At 50.5% G+C, this 26,364-nt stretch overlaps 2 protein-coding genes across 2 annotated transcripts in view; both read right to left on the bottom strand.

Annotated features, from left to right (window-relative positions):
- Positions 1–1,528, bottom strand: part of Mta1 (metastasis associated 1) — a 40,200-nt gene extending 38,672 nt beyond the window's left edge. Inside the window, exon 1 of the mRNA XM_052739155.1 lies at positions 1,449–1,528. Within this exon, the coding sequence (XP_052595115.1) occupies positions 1,449–1,476 (28 nt within the window). The 5' untranslated portion in view covers positions 1,477–1,528. The remainder of the gene's footprint in view (positions 1–1,448) is intronic.
- A 50-nt stretch (positions 1,529–1,578) lies between these two features.
- On the bottom strand, positions 1,579–26,364 carry Tex22 (testis expressed 22). Its single transcript, XM_052738135.1, is given in 3 exon segments — positions 1,579–2,083; positions 11,233–11,615; positions 26,209–26,364. Coding segments are annotated over 3 exon segments (1,044 nt in total).

Below are 26,364 nucleotides of genomic sequence, written 5' to 3'. Positions count from 1 at the left end.
GTCTGAAGGCAAAAAATGGTCCATGGGGCACAGCAAGGGGCAGCATCTGGGAGAGGGCCACCAGGGGAGCCTCTGCCCCAGAAGGCAGGCCAGTATGCCTGGAGGACCCAGTGCTCTGGCCCACTTCCTCTGGGACTGGCCAGCCGAAGCTTCCATGAGGACCAGCCCCTCCTCACAGGGCCCCAACACTCCAGGCTGTGCCCTGTGGCAGGACCTGGCAGGAAGCAAAGGTGTGAGGCCAGGAATTCCCTGAGAGGGCAGACAGAGCCCAGGATGACCTATCCAGGTGGACAGCTGTACCACTGTGCCCAAGACCACAGACCTGGGCAGCCTGGGTCCTGCTGGTGTGAGATGGAAAGAAATATCCTGAGCACTCAGGGGTCAGGGTCATATGGGGTAGTGGTAACGGGTACTTCTGGGTGGTCTCCCACTCCATCACACTCTCACAGCAGAGCCCAATTTTGCTAGTGGGGGAAGATTAACAACAGAGACCCATCCACATTTAGGCTGTGACCCCACGGAGGGTCTGGAAGTCCAGAGAGAGAGCAGAAGGCTATGGGAAGCGATGGCTGTAAGGGTCGGCATGGACTGAAGGTGTGCAAGGCCGTCCCAGAGTGTCCCCATCACACACACACAAATGGGGTAAGGGCTTCCTAGGGACCAGCAGCAGGGGGACCGGCCGCAGCAGCCAGGCCCCTACGACTCCCGTTCAGTGGGGACCTCTGCCCTCCCGAAGGCTAGCAGTAAAGTGCCTCCGTGCTAGGGTGAGCAGCAGGCTGAGAAAAGTTTGGGGGTGACTCAGACCTGCACTTGGGATGAAGGTCCCCTGCTGTAGCCAACCCTCCCCCTCCCAGGAATCCCTGGCTAAGGAAAGCCCCTCGGCCGCCACGCTCGAGGGGCTCGTAGACCGGCTTGCGGTCCCTGCAACAGGACTCCCGATGCCCGCGCACCTAGCCCGCCCCGCGTGGCCCCTGAGGAGACCGCTCGCCCCCCAGGCCCCCCAAACTCCTGCTCGCGGGACGGTAGCCAGAGCTCCGGAGGCACGTGCTCCGGCTCGGGGACTCCGGCCCGGGACCCAGGCCCAGGCCTCGCGCCGCCGGGCCCGAGGGCCACCGGGATGCCCGGGCCACTCGCCGCTCCTCCGCCCGCGTCGCGCGGGCCGCCCCCCGGCCCCCAACAGGTGGGCATCGCCCCCTCCCGGCGCCGCGGCGCCCCCCGTCGCGCGCGCGCCCCGGCCCCGGCGGCCCAGGGGCCATTTTGGGCCGGGACGAGCACCGGAGACCAGAACCGAGCCTCGCGGGCGGGGCGCGAGCGCGACGGGGGCGGGCCGGGGGGGAGGGGCGCGGGCCGCGCGCGAGGGCGGCGTGGGGGAGGCGCGGAGGCCGCGGCGGGGCCGGGAGGCGCGGGCGGCGGGCCCGCGGCGCATAAAGGCCGTGGCGGGGCCTTACCTCCGACCCTGTACATGTTGGCGGCCATGTCCGGGCCGGCGGCGGGGCCGCGGGGCGCGGGGCGAGGGCGCGGGCGGCGGGCCGGGCGCGGGCCGGGGCGGGGGCGGGCGCGGGGGCGCCGGCGGGCGGTTTAAAGGGACCGCGCTGCTCCGCCGCCGCCGCCGCCGCCGCCTCCGAGGCCGCCGAGGCCGCGCAGGGACGGGAGGGCCGCGGCGCGGGCGGGAGAGGAAGAGGAGGAGCGGCCGCGGGCGGCGGGGAGGGGCCTCGGGCGCCGCCGCCCACCGCGCGGGCCGTTACCCGACCCCGCGCCGAGCCGGCCCGCGCGCCCCTGGCCGAGTGGTCCTTCTGAGCTCGCCTGGTCCTCGGCCTCCCCGGATAGCCCTCCCACGACCCCTCCCGCCTGGCTCTCCGCATCCCGGGGTTGCCCTCTGGAGCCCCACGCCCGCCCGGCCCTGGCATCTCCGGGTGGCCCTCCCGCATCCTCTCCTGAGTGGTCCTCAGCATCCCCGCGTGGCTCTCCCACCTGGCCCTCAGCATCCCGGGGAGGCCTTCCAGGTACTCTTCTGGGAGGTGCTTCGAAACCTCCGCTTGAGTAGCCCTTGGCATCCCCAGGTGGTCCTCCGGAGGCCCAAGCCCTGCATCCCCGGGAAGCACTCCTGCAGCCCTTCCAGAGTGGACCTAGGCATCACCGATGGTCTCCTGAGACCCCTCCGGAGTGGTACTTGGCATTCTCCGTTATCTCTAAGGCTCATGAATCCTGCACCTCAGCACTCATTGAGTGGTCCTCCTGAGCCCCATGCCCACCTAGTCTTCGACATCCCCCAGGTGGCCCTCACCATACCTGGGTGACCTGTCGAGGTGGGCCCTCCTAGGACTCCCTGGGAGTTTCAAAGTGCCCTTGGGTCCTTCTTGTGTGAGCCCTTCCCTGCACCCCTCATAGGGATACTCTCCAAATCCTGTAGACGTCCTGAGTGTGCCCCTTGTCTTCCAGACTCCTTGGTCATCCTTGAGCATCATAACTGCCCTCCCATGAGGCAGGCATGTTCCTCAACTGCCAATGCCTTGGTGGAGCTCCCTTCTCCCTTCAATTCCCTCCCAAGGGCCCCAGCTGAAGCTGGGCTCACATAAGCCTCCAGCCACAGACATTCCTCCACCCCCAACCTCACCCCCATACCAGGGCTGCAAGTACTGAGACGAGTCCTCTGTGGAGGAAGCCACCTCTTTGTAGCATCCAGAAGCATCCTTTGTGCTCATCTAAGGTCTGTGGAGAATTACCCAAGGGCAGAAGATAAAAGGTGGTGTCCCTGATGGAACCCTGTCTCTGCCATAGGTGGGGAGGTGAGGTGAGGAAGAGCTGATTCTGGTTGAGTCGGCGCACTGTGGGCTACTTTGACAGAGAAAGTCAATGGCTGCCGAAAGTCAGTGTCCTGTCTGAGTTCATCCTTACGAAGTGGGGAGCACAGTAAATGGAGCTCAGGAAAGCACTGTAAGCCACTTTGTGAGGTTTAGACAGTAAGGGGGTCGGGCTGATACACTGTACATTACTAGGCAAGAAATCTGCATGACACTTGGACCCAAGCTAGGAAGAGTCTCAAGGCCTATGCCACCTCCTTGTGTGCTGAGCGACCACCACTGAAAAGCAGCAGACACAGGTCAGGAACTAGAGCTGAGCAAACCTGCTGAGAAGGGCGGGGGACGGGACGGACACAGATGACCCAGGTGCTGGCATTCTGTTGGATGGTCGTTGGCCAGAAGGTTAGAGAGAAAGGGGATACAGGAGAACAGATAGTAAGCAGGCAGTCTTCCCATGTGGGGAAAGTGTGAGGGCTGGTCTCCCACGGCCCACCTCTAGTGTGCACGGCATAAGACCTCTTTTTACCTGACAGATTGACCAACAGAACGACCAACTGGGCCTGGCGTGGTAGCACATGGCTTTGATCAAAGCACTCAAGAGACAAGTAGGCAGATCTCTGTAAATTCAAAGCCAGCCTAATCTACATAATGAATTCCAGGACAGCCAGGTCTATATAGACCCTGTCTCAAAAAAAAAAAAAAAAAAAAACACCCAGGCAGTGGTGGCACACACCTTTAATCCCAGCACTTGGGAGGCAGAGGCAGATGGATCTCTGAGTTCAAGGCCAGCCTGGTCTACAGAGCAAGATCCAGGACAGTAGGGCTACACAGAGAAACCCTGTCTTGAAACAAACAAAAAAACCACCAAACAAGCAAACAACCCCCCCAAAAAAACCCCAACAACAACTGCCGAGTGGTGGTGGCAGTGTATGCCTTTAATTCCAGCACTGGGGAGGCAGAGGCAGCAAAGCTCTGAGTTCAAGGCCAGTCTGGTCCAGGGCTACACAGAGAAACCCTGTCTCGAAAAACCAAAAAAAAAAAAAAAGAAAAAAGAAAAACAATAAACTACAAATGAAAAAGTCAGGTGGTGGTGGTGGTGGCGGCGGCGGCGGCGGCGGCGGCGGCGGCGGCGGCGGCGCACGCACACCTTTGATTCTATCGCTGGGAGGCGGAGGCAGGTGGATCTCTGGGTACAAGGCCAGCCTGGTCTACAGAGCAAGTTCTAGGATAGCCAGGGCTACACAGAGAAACCCTCTCTGAAAAAACAAAACAAAACCCACAAAACTACCAAATATCCATGCAGTGGTGAGGACAGGACACAGAATTGGCAAACTCTGTGGCATCTCCGTTTGCCTCCACTCCAGAGGTAGATAACACAGTAACCGTCCAGCCTCAGCTGCAGGTCTCAATCCTTTTCCTTGAGGAGAGAAGGTAAGAGCAACCAGGGCTGACTCCTGAAGGAGACTCTGAATTCCAAGCTGGTACTCTCCAGAGCTAAGGACATTCCCTCGGAGTGGAGTGCTATGAACCTCAGAAGGCAGTTCAACTCACTGCCTCCTTTCCACAGGCTAGAGAAGGTAACTGCCTAGCTCAGAGGCCAGCAGAAGAGCTCAGTGGCAAAAGGGACCGAGAAGAATGAATCCACTTGGTAGCAGAGCCACTAGACAGGAGAGTTGCTTGTGCAGCTTGGAATGCTGGTTTAGGAAGCAGCAAGGTGACCACATGAAGTAATTTGTTAGGAATACCTTTCACAAGGGAGGCGCAGGGCAGGTGGAAATCCAGCAGAAAAGAAAGTGAATAGAAAGGCCAGAAGAATCCATCACAGGAGTGCTTTGCCTTCTAGATCTTAGCGATGTGGAGGCAACGGGAGGCAGCGATGCTTGTTGACGGAGAAAAACAAGGGGAGACTTAGTGCCAGGGGATGCCTTATGTGTCACAGCCCACCTCAGAGGCAAACTGTTGGACTAGTAAGAGGAGTAAGGTTTCACGGCACTCCAGGAGACAGAACTATGGAAGCTGTCAATGGAGCCCATTCAGCTTATTTTCTGAGCACCTCTTTCATGCTACCAAACAATGTCAGACACTAGAGGGTCACATGGTCTCTGCCTTGGGGAGTTTATCACATAGCAGGAGTGGGGGGAGTAGCAGTAGGTAATGCCATGTGGTAAGTGGTCTCAAGACAATGGAGGCACCATTATCCCATGAGAGGGCAGGGAAAGAGGTCCTGTGCAGGTGAGCAGAGGTCCAGAGATGGGGACATGGGGCCACATCCCATTTTAGGACTTTCTAGTGCTGTGGGATTTGGGTTTTGCCTCCGGGTGCTCTGGTGACCTGAGCTGACCTGTTGGAAGCAATGCCTGAAGCCGCTGTGTGGTGAAGGACGGGAGAAGAAGCCCAGCTTATGGCACCTAGTCCTAGAGGCAAGAAATCAAAAGTGTTCAGAGTTAAGCTGCAAGAAAGTCCTCCTGAAGCCTGTGTGGGAGAGACCCATGGCATGCTCCAGCACATGAATGCAGCACAAGTCATCTGAGGTCTGTCTTATGTGTTATTGAACTTTAAAGATTACCGAAACCACTTTTCAGAAAAAGAATATCAACGATGAGGACAAAAAACAAAACAAACAAGGAGCACTGGGTGTGGTGGCGCACACCTTTAACCCCAGCACTGGGGGGCAGAGGCGGGCAGACGTCTGTGAGTTGAGGCCAGCCTGGTCTACAGAGTGAGTTCTGGGACAGCCAGTGCTATGTACAGAGACTCTGTCTCAAACCTCCCTCCTCCCCCAAAAAGGAACAAACAGCATTCCTCCCTCCACGGTCTTAGCTGAGCCATAGAGTGACCTGGCCTGAGCCTGCTGGACAGGCTGTGTTTGCTGGAGATGGAGACCTGGAGTGACAGGGCTTCCCAAGCCTTCTGGAACCCAGAGGACTATGAGTGAGTCCCAGATGGTAGATCTTCACATTGCTTGATTTTGGTTTTACTTTAATATGGTTATACCTGTGCCCTGGTTCTTCCCTATTGGAATAAGAAAGTATTTAACTTATTTTATTACAGGAACCCACAATTAAGAAACTTTGGAATTTTAAAGGGAACTTTGACTTTAAAGTGTTGAAATTTTTAAAAATTGTGAGACTTTCAAAGTTATACTGTATTATTAATATGATCTTGAGGACAAACGAGAAAGATTATGTTTTGTGTTGTGTTTATGTGTCAACTTAACAAGGGGTCAATTATGGGTATTTTGTTGTTGTTGTTGTTGTTTTCAACTGGACCCACACTAGAGTCCTCTGAGAAGAGCCTCCATTGAGGAATTGCTCCATCACATTAGCCTGTGAGCATGTCATTAATGACTGATGTGGGGGGGCCCAGCCCACTGTGGGTAGGGCTACCCTGGAAGGTTGTCCTGGGTTGTACAAGAGAACAAGCCGAGCCAGCCATAAATAGCAAGCTAGTAACTGCAGCATTCCACTATAGTCTGTCCTTCAGCTCCTGCCTCCAGGTTCCTGCTTTGAGTTCCTGCCCTGGCTTTCTTTGATAATGGACTATAAGCTAAAATAAACCCTTTCCTCCTTCCTCCTCCCCCACAAAAATTGATTGACCTTTTTTTTTTCCCTAGCAGCACTCAAAGCTTAGAGAAACAGTTCTTAAGAAGAAAATACAACCCACAGTTTTTTTATCCAGACAGATTTTCTTGCATATATAAAGCCCTCAAGAAAACATTTCAAACATACAAGAACAGGAAAAAGTTCTTTAAAAACTCAAGTGGCCAAAAGTGGACAGGGGAAAGACCAGGAGGGTCTCCACCCTACACAAAGAACTAAAGGCAACTACAGAATGCTGAGAGTGAGATAGACTCTTCCCCAGGGAGGAGCACACCATTTGGTAATCCAGTACCAGTGGTCAGCCCTGAAAGCATCGATCTAAGTCACAGTGTTCAGACTGAGCAGGCTATACTTAGAAATACGCATGTGTATGTGCACACATGTACATGCGTGCAACAACAATCAGTGCAAGAAGAGGCCATGAATTTGAGAGAAAGCAGAGCAGGATATGGGAGGAAAGGGGAGGAGGAAATGATGTAAGGATAATATCAAAAAGAAAAAAAACTGGCAAGGTTTGGTGACACACAGCTGTAATCCCAGCACTTGAGAGCTCGAGTTAGGACAGAAGACAAGCTACATCTTTTAAGGCCAGCCTTGGTTACATGAGACCCTATCTAAAAGAAACCAGTTAAAAATAAGAACTTAGCCGGGCAGTGATGGCACATATCTTTGACCCCAGCACTCAGGAAGGAAGATGCAGGTGGATCTCTGTGAGTTCAAGGCCAGCCTGGTCTACAGAGCAAGATCCAGGACATCCAGGGCTACAAAGAGAAACCCTGTGCAGGACAGATGGCTCAGCACTTGCTGCTCTTGCAGGAGACTGTGGCACAGTTCCCAGCACCCATGTGGTTGTCTACAACTGTCTGTGACTCCAGTTTATAGGGATCTGATGCTCCCTTCTGGCTGCCTTGGGCACTTCATGAATGCATACATGAAGGCACTGTACACATAGTATAAAATAAAACTGGGCTGGAGAGATGGCTCAGCGGTTAAGTGCACTGACTGCTCTTCCAGAGGACCTGAGTTCAATTCCCAGCAACCACATGGTGGCTCACAACCATCTGTATTGAGATCTGGTGCCCCTCTTCTGGCCTGCAGGCATACACGTAGGCAGAATACTGTGTACACAATAAATAAATAAATCTTTAAAAAAAAAAAAGAAAGAAAACTTTGAAACTGACCTTAATTTCAGCTAATTATAAAATATAAAACAAATAATGCAAATGGCCCAAGTTCTGGAGGTAAGCTGATTACAGAAGAGCAGAACAAGGGCTGGGGAGCTGGAATGGAAGGTAAATGTAATTGGTCTTGCTTGCATGAATTGACTGAGCAGGGAAGGCCCATGGCACTCAACACCAAACAAAAAAAAAAAAAAACAGTGCATTGAAAAATAAGCAGTACTTATCCCTTACTGCAGTTATAATTTCTAAAAATAACAATTTCCTGAGACAGGGTCTTACTATATACTCCAGGCTAGCCTCACATTTACATCAATCTTCCTGCTGCCCTAACTGCTTGGGTTATAGGCATGCACCACCACATCTGGCATTTTACCATCTTTCATTGGGTTTTTCCAGTTTAAATAGTTTTACCTTGTTTCTCTTTAGTGTAATTTTTTAAAATGTGTAAGCAGAAGCTCTGTGCTTCAGAATTCCCATCATTTCATCCCCTCAGATGCCCCAGAAATAGCTGGGATAACCTCTACCTGATGTCAACAGCCCCCACTTTAGCAATCAAACTGCTTTAAAAAAATACTCGGTTAATTTTGAGCAAGTGTCTTTTACAAATCCAGTGAAGTAATCTCTTATGTAGTGGCATGCAAAGACAGCTGCGAGCCACATCTCCTAAGTGTCCCAGCAGCCCAGCACTGCAAAAGTCGGCTGCTGGAGGCTTTTTCTGTTACAGGGGTCCAGAGTGTACGGGCTGGTTTTGTTGTCAACTTTGTGAGTCACCAGAGAGGAAGAAGTCTCAATTAAGGAAATGCCTCCATGAGATCCAGCTGTAAGGCATTTTCTCAATAATTGATCAGTGAGGGAGGGCCCATTCCATTGGGGGTGATGCCATCCTTGGGCTGGTGGCCCTGGGTTCTACAAGAAAGCAGGCTAAATGAGCCATGGGGAGCAAGCCAGTCAGCAGCACTCCTCCATGGCCTCTGCCTCCAGGTTCCTGCCCTGTCTGAGTTTCTGTCCTTGACTTCCTTCAGTGATGAACGGCAATGTGGAAGTGTAAGCCAAATAAACCTTTTTCCTCCCCAACTTGTTTTTGGTCATGGTGTTTCATCACAGCAATAGAAACCGAGACACTGAGTATCCTCTGCAACCCATTCAGAGCCAGAGTATCAAACTGGGACAGGTGCTGAGTGTCCAGTGAGATCCCGCGGCTGTGGCTAGCACAAGAAAACTTGAGCCTGCCCTGTTGCGGGAGGGATCTCCCAACCTGACCTGCTTCCCTTTGACTAAGGTGCTAGGGACCCTTCCCCCAAGACTTTTCTGCTCCTTCTAAGATGAACCAACCTGTCTGAACCCCTACTCACCCCAGTCTCCTCAGAGCTCCCCACCTCTTATACCCTTCTCTGTCCCAAGTTTCTCCCAGTAGACATCCTGAACATGGGACCAGGTCATGTGTTTGTGGGGAGCTGTCCTATACACCTTAGTAGCACCTAGCCCTCTGCCCCTAGAGGCCAACACCACCCTGGAGAAGGTGCCATGCTCCCCTCCCAAAAGGGGGATCCTGTGAACATGCTGATGGAGCTAAGGAAATCAAGTTCACTAAGTCTGACCTTAAAACTGAGAGGTTTTTCCAGGTCATCTGGGTGGGCCCAGAGTCGTCTTAAGGGTCCTTAACCATAGGAGCTGAAAGGGGAGGGAAGAGGGGTGAACCCAGAGCCAGCACTGCAGTCTGACTTACCCCCGGGAGCTGGGGAAGGTGAGCCGCAGCTCCCTGGAGCCTCAGGAGGAACACATCTCTGCCTACATCTTCATCCTAGCGTAGTGAGACCCTCTGTGGATGGCTGCAGAACTTAATGAGCCTGTGTTCTCTTACAACACTAAACGCGTGATAATTAGTTGCAGTAGCCACTGGAAACTATGCACCGCCCCAGAATTGGGGCCACAGTGCTCTCACTGGTGCTGCTAGCAATTCCAGCACCAAGCTCCATTCCCTGATGAATCCACTGGCTTTGCAGCCACATTAACTGTCACTAGTGGCCGGTGGGTGGGAGCCAGCTCTGGGCCTCAGCCCTGATACTCTAAATGATTTGACTTGTGTTGTTGTGACGGGGAAGATCTAAGAGGAGCTGACCATCTCAGTATCCTTCTGGCTGCAGACTCAGGAGGAGCAGCCCTGTCAACCCTCAGCCATGAGAGAACATGAAGTAATAGGGCATCCTTTAAAGCCACTCAGAGCTGAATGCATGTAGCTCAAGGCACGTGTGTGGTGACCTTTGACTTCAGCTCACATGAACAGGACTCTATATCTTCTTGCCCAGGCCAGGACTTAGCCCACTGCATGCTGTGCTCTTAAGTCACCTTCAAACCCCGAGGAGGTGGAAGGGTCATGATGTGCCCCACGGCCCTGTCCAGACTATCCCTGCCCTAGTCCTTGTGGCACCATGCCCTGCCTTCCCTTTACCCTTGGTATCCTGAAAAATGTAGAGGAGAGGCCTCCTAGGATGGACAAAAATTACATCAAGGGACAACTGGGAAGGGGTGCCCAGTAGGATGATGCAGGCAGACTTCCTGGAGGAGGAGGGATTTCACTGAGTTAGGAAGGGAGGGCAGAGAAGTCAAGTCAGCAGCTAGGGACCCAGGGTCGGGCATGGGTAAATCTGTGTTTCAGCAATGGACTCTGGGCAAGGGCAGCTGGTGCTGCACTACCAAGCTGGCTGGTTCCCTCAAGGTCCAATACACAGTTCTGACCCATGCCTGCACTTGAACCTAGTCTATCACTTCCTCTTGACTCAAAATCCCCTGCGCCCAGCCTCACTCACACAGGGGCCCAGGCCACCACTACCAGTCTCTAAGTCTGCGGTGCCCCCCATAACCACTGACAAACTGGAGTTACCACACTTTTCCTGCCTCTCCTCCAGCTTGATGTCCCCCAAATGTGTCTTGCGTTACCACCCCAGTCCCGAGCCCTCTACAGGGCCCCCAACCTCAAGACAAAGTGAGACATAACCGAAGACCCCTTATGTTACCCCAAACCTACTGTACAGTGCACGCTGCCTTCCTAGCCCTTTCCAACTTCAAGTTCACTGTCTGGAATCATCAGTTACCTGAAAACCTACCTATGTCTAGAACCTCACTAGGTCCCTATCCCTGAGCTGTCCCCACCAAAGTCTTATCCTAGGTCACACGTCCCATTTGGGCCTTGAAGCTAGATCCCATGGGTTCCAAATGGTTCATGACATGAAAACCCCACTGGAGGAACTGGACGTGGCAGGGATCTCACCACCTCCTCAGGCAGCTGCTCAGTAACAGGGCTAGCAAAGCAGTGGGTCATGTGCCAGGGTCTGTGAGGCAATCTAGGCCTCCTCAGAGGCCCATAAGTGCTGGTCACTATTATGCCCCACAGAGCAGGGGCTCTTTTGGAAAGCCACCCCTGACTCTCCTTTCCATGGCTCTCCCACAGTTCCCAACCAGGTTCCCAGGAGGGGCAGCTCTCCTGAGTCCTGAGAACTTTGTCCTTACCTGTTTGTCCTCTGTGGGTGGGTCATGCCCACAGTGGGACACAAAGAGGGTACGTGGGGTACAGAAGTCATGCTCCACCACAAAGAAAGGCACTGGACAACATACACTGGGCTAATCAGGGGTCCTTCTTAGGAGAAAGGTGACCTCGAGGTCTGGGCCTCAAAATTCTCGTTCTGCCAGAGGGGAGTGCTCTGGGCCAAGAAGTCCTAGAAGGCATTGGGGTACATGGTAGGTTCTAGTGGGTAGGGTAGGAGTACATCCCTGTCCACACCCTCGGGTATCAGCTGGGCCACCATCTGCACAATATCCTGCGAGGGATCAACCGTGGTTTCGGGGACCTGGGTGGGAGAGGTTGGGGCAGGCCCGGTCAGTGGGGAGGGTACAGTCTGCAGGCCCAGCTTGTCTCTAGATAGGGCTCTGGCTGTGTTTGTCCTGTTCTGCGTACGCAGCATGGCCAGATGCCTACGCTCTTCGATGCTGACACTCCAGCGGCTACCTGGGCTCCTGCGCTTGGGAGGCTCAGACACCTGTGGGGACAGAGTGCACGGTCACCTGCAGACTCGGGTCCCCATAGCTATATGGCAAGCACTTTACCGAGATCTGTCCCCAGCCCCTATTGGTTTGTTTTTGAGACAGGGTCTCACTACGAACCCCAGGTTGGTCCGACTCCCTCACTCTGCTTCAGGAAGCACCCCGGGGGCGGGGGGGAAGGCAGTGCCCTGACACATAGCCCTGTGCACAACACTCTCACACCAGCATACCTGAGCACTTCACGTGAGGTGTTCATGTGTACCGTTATATCTGTCCCCGGACTGTGCAGGAACTATAGTGGTGCTGGCAAAGTACTCCAAGGTGGAGGGTGGGGCTGGGCCAGAGGCATAACAAAGCTGGCCTGTTGTGTGCCCCCAAAAAGTTGGGTCTCAAAGATCAACCCCAGGCATCCTTCCTCCCTAAGAGGAGTATAAAGTGATCCTAAAGACTGGGTTTGGTTACCAAAACCAAAAAAAAAAAAAAAAAAGTGTTGACTTACAAGAAAGCTTGCGTCGGCTTGTAGGTAAAGCCCACGTATAACAGCTACAGGATGCCCCTCCGTAGGCAAATGGTCTGTGGAAGTCCCTCCAGACTGCCCATTTAGGAGACACACCTAGCTACCTTCTGGATAGAGGGCTAACAGTAGGGATGAGGCCATTCCAAGTGAAGGACCTCCTTACTCAAAAAATCCAGAAAGAATTAATGCACAATGACATGATGGTTCCATTTCTGGATACAGACCCAGAAGAAAGCAAAGCCTGGATGTGCATACCCACATCCACAGCAGCTTCAGTCACTTCCAAAACACGGAAGCAATCGCGTGCTGTGGAGGGGTGGACTCACCCAGACAATGGAGCAATCGTGAGGGCAATTGGGGCATCGGGCTCAGCAGTAAGTGCATTCTGCTCTTGCAGAGGACCTGGGCCCAGTTCCTAGCACTCACATTAGGCAGCTCACAACTACCTGTAACGCCAATTGAAAAGAGCTCTGACACCCTCGGCTTCTGTGGGCACTTGCGTGCACATGGTGCACGTAAATTCACATGTATATACATACACATGAATTTTTAAAAATTAAAAATTTTTTTAAATTTAAATTTAAAAATTTAAAAAAAAAAATAGCCGGGCGGTGGTGGCGCATGCCTTTAATCCCAGCACTCGGGAGGCAGAGCCAGGAGGATCTCTGTGAGTTCGAGGCCAGCCTGGGCTACCAAGTGAGTCCCAGGAAAGGCGCAAAGCTACACAGAGAAACCCTGTCTCGAAAAACCAAAAAAAAAAAAAAAAAAAAAAAAAAAAAAAAAATTAAAAAAAAAAATGGCACATGCTGTTGTGTGGGTGAATGTGAACCCAGAGGGCACTGCTCGGTGAAACAGCAGCCGCCAAAGCACATGTTCCGCAATTGCTATGATCCTGCTGGTCTAGGAACTGTCCAACTCAAACTCACTGAGACAGAAAGTGGAGTGGTGCCTCCGGGGACTGGAGACGGAAAGGGAGTTGCTTCATGGAGGTAATACAGGTTCTGAGAGTGGAAAAGCCCGGAGAGCTGTTTCACAACAATGAGAATATACTCAGCAAAAGGCCGGGCAGGCTCCGTGATAGAACACATACTGAGCATGGGCATGACCTTGGGTCCATCACTAGAACCCACGCCAACACACACACACACACACACACACACACACACACACACACACACAAAGTGGCCTTGATGGCAAAAATATGAGGGGGAGAAAAAGTGAACATTTGACTCCAAGACATGTACTGGGAGAAGATACAGAGAAACACAGGAGACGACGACGGTCTACAAGCCAAGAAGGACCCCTGCAGGTCCTCATGCAGCCCGCAGAAGCCAGGCTTCGGGATTTGTGTTCCACCAAATCCACAGGCCGAGGCCTCCCCTTCACAGTGCTGGAGCAGGAGGAAGGCTTCAGGGGAAGGGTTAGGGCCTTAGCTCATCAGAAAGGGACCCACAGAGCCCACTCATGCCCCACGCATTAAAACACAGGGAAGGCATCTTCTGTGAACCAAGAAGTGGGCTCTCTCCAGACCTGAATCTGTGAGAGGCTTGGCCTTGACCTGCCAGCCTCTAGAATTGAGAGGTATCATTTTCATACTGCCTAAGCTACAGCTGTTTGCTCTGGCAACCCCCAAAGGAGAACACCACCGCTTCTGATTCCTTCTCATCGGAGACCTCTGGTTTCAGAAGCGTAAGGCAACACATTCCTGTTGTTTAACTGGGGGGGGGGGGGGGGTGCGGGCGGTGGAAGTCCACAGACCCTCATCCCATCCTGCAGCCTAGCTTACTCTGTTTCCCCTAGCCCAGTCCAGAGAAGTTCTTTTCTGTTGAAAAGCAGAGGCCTGTAGCCACTGAAAGCCAGATGCCTGCCTGACCACGCCACAGCAAAGTCATCTGCTACCAAAGGCCATCTGAATACCTACACACACAAAGTCACCAGTGTCACAAGCCTAAGGAGAAGAGCAGGACAGAGCCACTAGCTAGCTGAGAAACAAGAGAGAGATCCCAGGTCTGTACTATCACTGTGGCTTTTGGATGTAGGATACAGCTATGGATGAAACCAGAGCAGAAGCAGGTGGAAAGGGGCCATCCAGAGGACAAGAACAACCTTGGACATGGAAAGTGTGACTTGGCAAGATGGATACTCAGTGGGAGGCTGGTCAAGAGCTGTTCCTACTCTTTTTTTTTTTTTTTTTTTAAGATTTATTTATTTATTATGTATACAGCATGTATAACTGCAGGCCAGAAGAGGGCACCAGATCTTGTTACAGATGGTTGTGAGCCACCATGTGGTTGCTGGGAATTGAACTCAGGACCTCTGGAAGAGCAGTCAGTGCTCTTAACCTCTGAGCCATTGCTCCAGCCCCAGCTGTTCCTACTCTTAACCCACTTTGTGTGGCGGGACTGCACACCTCTCTTGCAGCACTGTGCGGTCACAGTACTTCTTGCTGGAGTAGCTTCTGCTCTGCTGATGACACTGGCTGGAGGCATATGCACTCTACATGTGACACATAGACACGAGGCCACATGCCATGCCCCTTGTGTTTATGCAGCAACCTCAAGAAAGCCAGGAACAGAAGACCTTTGAGAGTGAGAGGCACACACAGGACAACCAACCTAGTCACTTCTGACCAAGAAATGGGAAAATGTAAGTTCAGAATTCATTTGGAGATACTCGTTACACAGCATCACTACCACAAGACTAACTAACATAGGATTGAAAGCAAAGCACCACTGCAAAGATATACCTAGGGAGCCACAAGAAAGCCAGAGAATCATTCCTGTTGGATCAACTTGCAATGGATAAAACAAGAAAGAGAAAACAAAGACACATACACATGAACATGCACACATTCTGTCCCCAGAGATGGAGGAGGCAGCCTTAGCAGAATATATTATGCTGACATTTCAGAACACTGGCAAGAGGGGAAAAGATCTTAAAATTTTTTGAAAATGAAGCTGGAGAGATGGCTCAGTGGTTAAGAGCACTTCCGTTCAGTTCCCAGTACCCACACAGTGGCTCACCACTGTCAACTCCAGTTCCAGCAGATCCAAAGTTTTCTTCCGGCCTCCACAGGCACCAGGCACGCACCTGGTGTGCAGACATATATGCAAGCAAAAACATTCATACATATAAAATATGTAAGTCTTAAAAAAAAAAACTCTCAAAGACAAAAATGGCACAGGGGTGGTGCTACATACAGATGCCTAGCAACGCACAGAAAAACCAGAGCATGCACGGGGTAGCAGAAGCCTCCATGGTCTATGGCTTTACACAGTCGCACTGGAAGCTGATAGGGAGAGGTCTTAAAAGGCCTGAAAATTTTCTCTCCTAGAGTTTTTACCTAACCAAAGTGCTGTACAAGTATGCAAAGTCATTTCCACACCTTTGGGTCTCTAAAGCCCCCCACAAAACGTCAACATCCTCTGAATCCTTGTGAATGAAGTGGCTAGATGGTATGCTCTGGGAGTAAACAGAGAAAGAGAAAAACCAAGGGCCAAGGAAACAAGGAATCCTGAGATAGACAAGGAAGGCCTGCATGGGGCCCTGAGGACAGCAGACCAGAGGGAACAGGAAACCCAGGACAACCACTACCCAGGAGAGAATGGAGCTTTCAGATGATCTGACGTACCTCTCAGTACCTAGAGCCATAGATGTGGCTCATAGAAGGTTCTGTAAAGGATAGTTAATCTAACTATTATCTCCGAGGAAAAACAAAAGGCTGAACAAGAAAAGCAGCAGCAGTGGGCTGGAGAGACGGCTCAGCTGTGGTTAACAGCACTTGTTGCTCTTGCAGAGGACCCAGGATTGATTCCTGGCACCCACACGGTGGCTCACGACCATCCGCAACCCCAGTTCCAGGGATCCGACAGGCACACATGCAGTGCACACACATCACGCTAGCAAAACGGTCATATACATAAAGTAAAAGAAATCTGAAGGAGGAGGAGGAAGGAGGAGGAGGCCGGGCATGCTGGCGCACACCTGTAATCCCAGCACTCAGGAAGCAGACGCTAATGGATCTCTGTGCATTTGAGGCCAGCCTGGTCTACAGAATGAATTTCAGGACAGCCAGGGCTGTTACACAGAGAAATCTTGTCTTGAAAAACCAAATAAATATTTTTTTTTTAAAGAAGAAAAGGAACATTATCGTGTCCACACCTTAGCTGTGGCGACACTGACACTGTCATCCTATAGCTGGACACTGGAGCCAAGCATGCCAGTGCATGCTTGCAACCCCAGCATATGGGACACAGACAAGAGGATCTCTCTGAGTGCCAGGCCAGCTAGGGCTGCCTAGTGAGACCTTGTCTCGGGGGAAAAAAAATCCAACTAATGCTGGAAGCAGATCTAAGAAGCCCGATTGAGGCTGAGGGCAGGGCACTGTGGGTAAAGTGCTAGCCACAGCATATGAGGGCCTGAGGTCAGAGCCCCAACATGGAGGTAAACACCAGGTTCAGCAGTAGCTGGAAAGATGGAAACAGGAGACTATCTAGGGCTCGCTAGCTGTCTGTCTGGCAGAATTGGTGACCTACCTGTGTTCAGTTGCAAACTGTTTCAAGAAATAAGGTAGAGAACAAAGAGGAAAACATCTGGCACTGGTCTCTGGCCTATGTACACACATATACACACCAAAAAAAAACCCCACATTTGCATACATACACAAACATGCACATACACACACACCCATACACACAAACACACATACATGCACAAACACCCATAAACATGCACACACACAAACATGTACACACACATACACATGCATATATACACACACAAACACACATACACATACATACATAAACAGGCACCCACAGACACATGCCTACATATATAAACATGCACACACACACACACACACACACACACACACACACACACACACACATACACACAGGCACACACATAAACAAAATGAGTATAATATAACTCTTTGGAAAGATGGGGAGAGAGAACAGGTGGAAGGTAGGGCACCAAATCCTCAATTTACATGGCAGAAAATCAGCAGACTCTAAAATGCAGGAGTAGGAGGGAGCAGCATTAACTTCATGTGCACATTGGTGAGACCATCGGCAAGAGCACTGACAGCAAGGCTTTGGGATTACCGCCCAACAGCACGCACGCATGTTTTAAGAACAGCAGCACAAAAATGTAAAGATATAAGTAACTGACGTAGGAGAATATGCCCAGAACTCTTACCCATGTCCTCACCAAACAGATGGAACATTCACACAAGTTGGACGTGATCTACGCCACAAGCAAAATGGACCCACACCAGGTCCCCGGAGCTCATAATTTTGAGTCCACAGAACAACACAATTGGAACTACCAACTGGAGATAATACATTCCTATCAAAATGGGCACCCTTTTCTAATCCAACACGTGAGGACAAAAGTTGAGACTGAAATGCATATTTATTCAGATAGAACATGAGGGCACACGAAAGCACCAGAGTGTGGCCAGAACTGTCCCCCTGAGGACAATCCACAGCTTAAATCCAACATTGGAAGAAAGCCCTTTAGTCCCAGCACTTGGGAGGCAGAAGAAGACAGATCTCTGTGAGTTCCAGGCCAGGCAGGCAGCTAGGGCTACACAGAAAGATCTGTCTCAAAATCAAAGAAGAAAAAAAAATCAAAGAAGAAGGAGGAGGAGGACGCCAATGACAAGTTGGGGGTGAGGTGGGGGATGTTGGAGGCAGAGGCAAGTGGATCTCTGATTTCGAGGCCAGCCTGGTCTACAGAGCAAATTCCAGGACAGCCAGGGCTACACAGAGAAACTCTATCTCAATAAAACAAAAAAAGTGGGAAAAAGGATTTTAAGGACTCTGGAGCGATAGCTCATCAGTTACTCATCACTGGGTCTTCCAGAGGACCAGGTTTGATTCCCAGCACCCACATGATGGTTCACAACCGTCTGTAACTCCAGCTCCAGGGACTGAACACTTTCTTCTGGCCTCTGTGGGCACCAATCATGCATGAACTTACATGCAGACCAAATACCTATACACATAAAATAAATTTAAAAACTCCTAATGACTTATCCTATACCTACAGATCATCAGTGAATCTTCGACCCTCGTCAGAGAAGTGTCTTCTTGCAGTCAATAGCAATTAACAGAGATCCACGCGTGGTCAGCACGCAGAGAATAAGAGGCCGAGAGTGCTCAGCCCTAAATGGACGTCTATATCACATCTATCCCCTCAAAGGCTCAGAAATCTTTGAGGGACAGAGAACAGAAAGATTTTAAGAACCAGAGGTGGTGGGTGACTTCAAGGACACAGTGTTTTTTGTTTTGTTTTATTTTTTGACACAACAGAGCAGGTACACAGAAGAACCCACAGCGAATGTGACAGAATGCACAAGCTCCAGCCAGACAAAAGCCCAGTGTGGAGGGGAAGAGGACACACGTCCCACCCTCAGCAGAGGAGCTATTAGCATTTCAGAGCCACTAGGTGAGGTAAAATTCGTTCTCTCTGCGTGACCGCTGGTAGGCTAACCACACTACACGGCAAGTCCCAGACCCCAAAACAGCTGGGTAACACAAATGAGGCTTGATGAGTTAAAAATTAGAAGAGAACATGAAGGTGGCCGGGCAGAGAGGCAGGGTGGGTCGGGGAGGAGCTGGGTGTGTGTGACTATGATAAAACACATAGTTGTTTTCTGAGACAGGGTTTCTCTGGGTAGCCCTGGCTGTCTTGGCTGGCAACGTAGACCAGGCTGGCCTCGATCTCTCAGCGGGCTGCCTGCCTCCCCAGTGCTGGGATTAATGGTGTGCACCACCATACCAGGCCCAACCAAAATACACTGTATAAAATCCTCAAGGGATTAATAAAATTCGTGTTTTGATTTTGTGTTTTGAGGCAAAGTCTTTCTATGTAGCTCTGGCTGTCCTCGAACTCACTAGATAGACCAAGCAGACCTCAAAATCACAGAAAGCAAGAATTAATAAAAAAATTTTTGTTGTTGTTGGTTTTTGAGGCAGGGTTTCTCTGTGTAGCCCTGGCTGTCCTTGAACTCTCTATGTACATCAGGCTGGCCTCAAACTCACAGAGATCCACCTGCCTCTGCTTCCTCAGTGCTGGGATTAAAGATGTACACCACTACCACCAGGCCAAAAAACATTTTTTTTTTTTTTTTTTGAGACACGGTTCCTTTGTATAGCCCTGGCTATCCTGGAACTAGCTCTGTAGACCAGGCTGGTCTCAAACTCACAGAGATCTACCTGCTTCTGCCTCCTAAGTGCCGAGATTAATGGCGTGTGCTACCACCACCAGGCCAGGGAAAAAAAATTAAAGAAAAATGTTCTAAACTCATATACTCTGGCCAAACAATTACATACTTAAGAATTTAACCTGAGTCAGGTTTGGTGGCGCAGGCCTTTAACCCAGCACTCAGGAGGCAGAGGCACGTGGATCCCTGAGTACCAGGACAGTTACGTCTATACAAGGGAAAACCCTGTTTCAGAAAACAAAACAAAACAAAAACAAAAGCAACAAAACAACCCAAGAATTTCACCTAGGGGCTGGAGAGATGGCTCAGCAGTTAAGAGCACTCGCTGTCCTTGCAGAGGACGCGGGTTCCATTCCCAATACCTCAGTTAGTTCATGGTCTGTAACTACAGTTCCAGGGGATTCAATGCCCTCCTCTGGTCTTGAGGGCACCAGACATGCATGTGGTACATAGACATACATGCAGACAAAACATCCATACACATAAAATAAAAATAAAAATTAAATAAAAAAATGGCATTAGGAAAGACAAGTGAATAAAGTTAAAAGAAAAAAATAGTGGGCAACATTCACAAACAGGTTCTTGGAAAAACCAACTGACAGAAACTCTTCCCTTACATGTCCGTTGGTCCCAGCCACAGCCATCGCCATCATTTCTACCAATGTAGTCACAGTCGGTATTCAATAAGGTGGGGTTTGTTTGTTTTGGAACTGAAAGCCAGACTTCACCCACTTTCTTTGTCTCCATGTTTGGTGTGTGGTGCTGGAGGGCAAACGCGGGACCTTGTGTGTGCAAGGCAAATGCTCTACCAATGAGCTACATCTCCAGCCCACCACTCAATGTAAAAACAAAAAATTATGAGTGTCTGCTTGCATGTATGTATGTGCACCACATGTATGTGTGTGCTGGTAGATGCCAGAGAGGATATCAGAACTCTTGGAACTGGAGTTATAAAAGGGTACATGTGGGTGCTGGGAACTAAACCCAGGTCCACTGCAACAGCTTCACGTGCTCTTAATTACCAAGCTGTCTCTCCAGCCCCCGTCCACTCAACTTTCGAGAAAGTTTTCTCATTGCTGTTTTGTTTTGTAGATAGAATTTTTTTGACGTGTAGCCGAGGCTGGTCCTGAACTCACAATCCTGCCTCAGCATCCAAATGCGGGAACTACAGGTAGGGGCTGCTGTGTTGGTTTTTCATTTTCAACCATCTCTTCATAGATTCCTGTTAGTAAATATTTCAATGATGTAAACATTTATAAGCATTTCTTCCAGACCGTCATTTAACATTTCCACCTCTTGCTTGCCCTGTACTCTTTAAACCTGTTGGGCTTTTCCTTCAGGATTTTATGTTTGGATTAAGAAAAGCGGTTCTCATTTGGGATTCTAAATACAGATTCTCCAAAGCAATTTTCGGTTTGAGTTCAGCATGCCTGCTCATGGGTGTTGAAAGGCAGGGCTGTATTCTACTGTGCCGTAAATGGCCGGCTGATCACTCCGATACTATTTGCTGCAAACCTTTTTACTTCTGCTTTGAAATTCCATGGTACGCAGAAAGTAACCTCCTAGATTTACTCAGAGGTCAACTTCTCAGCATTTGTCCTGGATGGTAGGTACGTCTGCCCAGCTCCTGATTCCACACCATCTTTTTGTGCTGGAGTTTAGGGCTGATAAAGCTTTGCTCATTTTTTTTTTAAATGCGCACGGCTCAAAGTAAAGCTTTGAAATACCTTTGCCTTTCAGATTATACATTAATGGACATGTCAGCAACAGATTGATGCTTACATGTGTTTTTTGTTTTGTTTTGTTTTTTTGAGACAGGGTCTCATTGTGTAGCCCTAGGTGGCCTAGAACCCACCTTCTGCTTACCTGTGTAAGTGGGGCAGTGAGCTTGGATTCTGACGGCCTTCCCTTCAGTTTGTCTGGCCACTCCCTTCCTTCTCATGTGTCCTCAGATACCCCCTTCCTTCTCATGTGTCCTCAGATACCCCTTCCTTCTCATGTGTTCTGAGATACCCCTTTCCTTCTCATGTGTCCTCAGATACCCCCTTCCTTCTCATGTGTCCTCAGATACCCCTTCCTTCTCATGTGTTCTGAGATACCCCCTTCCTTCTCATGTGTCCTCAGATACCCCCTTTCTTCTCATATGTCCTCAGATACCCCCTTCCTTCTTATGTGTTCTAAGATACCCCCTTCCTTCTCATGTGTTCTGAGATACCCCCTTTCTTCTCATGTGTTCTGAGATACCCCTTCCTTCTCATGTGTCCTCAGATACCCCCTTCCTTCTTATGTGTTCTGAGATACTCCCTGGTTCTTTGAGGTGTGTTCTCAGAACTGAGATGAGAGTCTCTGATGGGAAAATTCTTTGTTTATCACTTTATTTTTCTTTATGTCAGAGATTTTTTTTTAACCAGGCATACAATTAAAAGTAGACTGCTGGGCTGGAGAAATGACTTAGTAGCTAAGAGTGCTTACTGCTGCTCTTCCAGAGGACGCCATCAGGTTCCCATCACCTGTATGGCGGCTGACAACACCCTGCACCTCCAGTTCCAAGAAATCTAACATTCTCTTCGGGCCTCTTCGGGCTCCCGCATGCGCATGGTACACAGACTCATACAGGCGCACGCACATTCACATAAACGTAATTCTTTAAAAGGTGGCTGTTAGGCTAGGTGCAGTGGCATCTGGGATGCTAGCGTCTGGAAAGCTGAGGCCTGAGGACTTCAAATGATTCCAAGGCCAACCTGGACTTGAGAGCCTGTCTCAAAAAACCAAATAAAAGAAAACGTTGACTATTTCCTCTCAGCACATACGAGCTACCCTGCTCTGTAATGAGCTTCGGCAGCAATTCGTGAGGTGCCCTGTGCGTGTTGGTACCTCTCAGACCTTCATCTCAGCATTCCGCACTTCCACCATGACGATGCACAGTAGACAATCCTTCCATTCATTCTGCTTGGGCCCTACCTACAGACTTTGGTTGTTTTTTTTGTTTGTTTGTTTGTTTTTTGAGACAGGTTTCTCTGTGTAACAGCTCTGGCTGTCCTAAAACGTACTTGGTAGGCTAGACCAGGCTGGCCTCGAACTCAGAGATCTGCCTGCCGCTGCCTCCCAAGTGCTGGGATTAAAGATGTGCGCCACCACTGCCTGGCCGAGGGCCCTAAATTACTGTTTATGACAGCCAGCCTCTAGAATGGTCAAACCCATTGACAGCCAGCCCCTGGTGATCATACTCCTGTTACCCCCCCCAACTCCCTCTCACACACCAAGTAGGAATGACTAGTGTGATCTCCTCCACAAAACAAACAAACAAACAAAATACATGGAAACGTTGGGACGTGACTCCCAGGCTAGAATGCAAATGTCTTAGCAGTTTCTACCCTGCTCTCTCGCTGGGGGAAGCCAGTGCTTGGCTGCCTTCCTGAGGCTACTCAGCAATCCTGGGGAGATCTCCACCCAAGAGCATCCTGAGGTAAGGGTCTACGGGCTGCCAATGCCCCCACTCTTCACTACCTACCACTGACTTCCTGTGGGTGGGAGCTACTGTAGAAGCAGCTTCCATTCTTCCTGCTTTCAGAGGACTGTGGTTGACTGAACCCTCGGCCGTCACCTCCTGAGACCAAGCCAGAGCCACTCAAGCAAAGCACCTGCCCTACCGTCTATAATTTCTGAACTCATGAGGTAGAGGCAGGAGGATCAGGAGTTCAAGGTTATAGTTGGCTTAAACAGCAAGTTCAAAACCAGCCTGGGCTACATGAGACCTTGTTTCAAAAACCCAAAACCAATGTCCCCTCCCCATAGGAACACCACTTAAATTATTTTGGGGCAAACTGGCAGGTTGAAAACATTATATATTAGCCAGCAGTGGTGGCACACCTTTAATCCCAGCACTTGGGAGACAGAAGCAGGTGGATCTCTGTGAGTTCAATGCCAGCCTGGTCTACAGAGTGAGATCCAGGACAGCCAGGGATACACAACACAGTGAAACCTTGTCTTGAAAAAACAAAACCAGGTCAGGCGGTGGTGACGCATGCCTTTAATCCCAGCACATGGGAGGCAGAGGCAAGCGAATCTCTGTTAGTTCGAGGCCAGCCTGGTCTGTAGAGCGAGATCCAGGACAGGAACCAAAGCTACACAGAGAAACCCTGTCTTGAAAAACAAAAAACCAAACCAACAAACAAAAATTATATATGTCCACACAGTAATAGGATCTGGTTCCACAGAAGATCTTGGTGTTATCTGGCAAAACTCCTGGTGTTCCTCAAAATAAATAACCTAAAGGACCTCATAATTTCTATTGCTAAAGTGAATGGGAACTTTTCATGATATTTTCTAATTTAGTGTATTGAAACAAGTAAGTTACAATAGTCATATAACCAACCTTTGTCTTTTATTTTTGAGCTGGTTTATGTGAATTTTCTAGACAGGTAATATATTGCTGCCAAAAGCAATTGTTTTCTTCCTATCTGGCTATAAGCTACCCTTTTTCCTTGACTATGGCAAAGCCTTACATATGAATTCCCATCTCCTAGGTTGAAGCTAGCCCAGCTATTCTTTTTTTTCTATATGCACTTAACTGTAAGACAAGAGAAATGTAGGGTTTATTATTATTATTATTATTATTATTATTATTATTATTATTATTATTTTGCTTTGTTTTGAAGCAAGGAATTACTATGTAGCCCTGGCTGGCCTGGAAGTCTCTATGTAGACCAGGCTGGACTTGAACTTGGAGAGATCTGCCTGCCTCTGCTTCCCAAGTGCTGGGAAGTTGTACACCACTGTGCCTGGCAACATGTAGCATTTTTAGTGATATCCTGAGTTTTGAAACGCCTTGGAGAGAACCCCCCGAATCTGACATTGCTCTCCAGAACAGAGTATCTCTCCTATCATTCGAGGCTTTGTAATTCTTTGGGTGGAGAGGGTAAGTAAAGTTCATCTCAAGTAGGTTTTGTCTATTTCCTGAGTTTTACCTGCTGTCATGAAAAGGGAGGATTACCTTCCCTTGCTGATCCTGTCTGCTGTAGTGGCTGTAGAGGCTACTGACTTCTGAACACCATACTGGCTAAGATTCCAGAAGACTCTTTTGGACTAACCAGGACAATCACAGGGTCTCCACGTTTTTGCATGTCTGGTGCTCCTTGGCTGGCCACTCACAGTTTCAGAGGCGGGTGGGGTGAGGAAGGTGTCCCTTATGTGGTTCAGCCTAGAGCCACCCCAAGCCTCCTGCCTGCTCCTCTCCAGTGCTCACAGCATGCTGGCCAGATGGTCGGGAAGTACTGTACTGTGGCTGAACTGGACGCCTAAGGACCCTCTGCTAGGAAGACTTTCTCCAACCCTTACCTCAGCCCAAGGTCCCTGCACTCTCTGAGGCACCGTGTGGCACTGTGGGCTGAAGACAACCTGCAGAGAGAAGACTCTGTAGACTCCGCTGGGAAGGGAGGGACAAAGGGCTATGTTAGCCAGGCCAGGAGCTCTGTGGGAGGCAACACGAGACAGAGCCAGCGGAGGGAAGACCCAGAGGAGGCACAAGGCACAGTCTATACCAAGGGCGAGAACTTGACACAGGACAAGGTTAGGGAAGGCAGCCTGGACATCCTTCAAGGCCAGAGCCACTAGCAGGGCCTGAGAACTGGGGAAGAAGGAGGCAGAGGAACTTCAAATTGGAGCTGACCCCAAAAGGAGCCAAGGTGCGGCAGACACTGAAGTGACTCTCGGTCCCCAACCTGGAGCCTGGAGTCCCTTCAGCCATAGGACCTGTTCTCCCCCATTGTCTCAGCAGTATAAAATCGCTGCAGCTGTCCCTCGGCCTGGGCAAATCACACCCAGCAGGTGACACGTTAGTGTCTTCACAATCTGGAATGTCCCGGGTGAGACCCTGGCCTCATGAAAGCTGAGGGGTCTATTGGTTAGCATTGTAGAGGTCAGGTCTTGGCATTTGTAACCTTTGTAGGGGCCTCAAGGCACTGGGTCCTGGGGACATGCTGAGGAAGTCATGGGGTAGTCATGCAGGCGACCCTGGGACCCCACTCTCTGCATTGTTGCTAGTTTTTTGAAACAGTGTTTTGTTATACAGCTCAGCCTGGCCTTGAACTTGCAATGCTCCCACCCCACCCCTTCAATGTGTGAACCATGACACCAAGCTTGGGAGCCTGCCTTCTTTACCTGCCTGACCTTTTACCTCAGCACGTACACAGGCAGACAAACACACACTTCAGTGCCTGGCTCCATGGCTGGTTACACCACCAAAGCACCACGGGCGTGAGTTTTGCCACAGTCTTGACTGATGTGGTTTGGCTCTGAACTCTTTCTCAGTGGAAACTATACCGCAGATAGTGTGATAGCCTGCTCAGGGAGTGTCCCAGGGGTCTGCAGTCGGGCCTGTTTCTCCTACCTCTGGGCGAACACAATCCAGCGCCTGCTGTCCGGAAAGGCTGGTCAGGGTTTGCTTACTGTTGGAGGCTGTCACAAACACAGCTGCCGTGTGCATTTCAGTGACAGCCAATACAGAGAGGACACTTGCCTGCTGTGGGGACCTCATTCCCCCTCCCACTTAGTGAAACCCTCTTGTCCAGGGTTGGGGGACACTGGGGAGGGCTGAGAGAGGTATGTGAGGCACCCTCTTCCTGACCTCAGGCAATCCCTCCTTGGTGTCCTCCAGAGGAAGCAAAAGGGGTGCAAGTCTAACTCCAAGCCTCCTCGCCAGAGTGGTTGGAGAAAGAGAGCCCTGGAAACTCCATGTTTCTGTCAGTCCCATTCAGGCCTCGCCTCTGGTCCCAGAGGTCCGTTCTCCACGCCCCTCCCCAATCAGCGTGGGTTTTCAGAAGAGCCTCCTGCAGCTTACCCAGTCTTGGGTCTGCAAGTCCTCCTGAGGGTTGCTCTTGGTGTCTGGCTGGACGGAGGCCGCTGAAGGCCCATGTGAGGGGGACTGTTGCGGTTGTTCTTGAGCGAGCTGCCACTGTAGCGTCTTCCTCCGGGGGCGCTGCCGCCTGCTGTCCAT

This window comes from Peromyscus californicus, unplaced genomic scaffold (assembly GCF_007827085.1).
Source record: "Peromyscus californicus insignis strain IS unplaced genomic scaffold, ASM782708v3 Scaffold_15__1_contigs__length_86483966, whole genome shotgun sequence".
NCBI lineage: Eukaryota > Metazoa > Chordata > Mammalia > Rodentia > Cricetidae > Peromyscus > Peromyscus californicus.
This window is presented reverse-complemented; position numbering and strand designations above follow the sequence as displayed.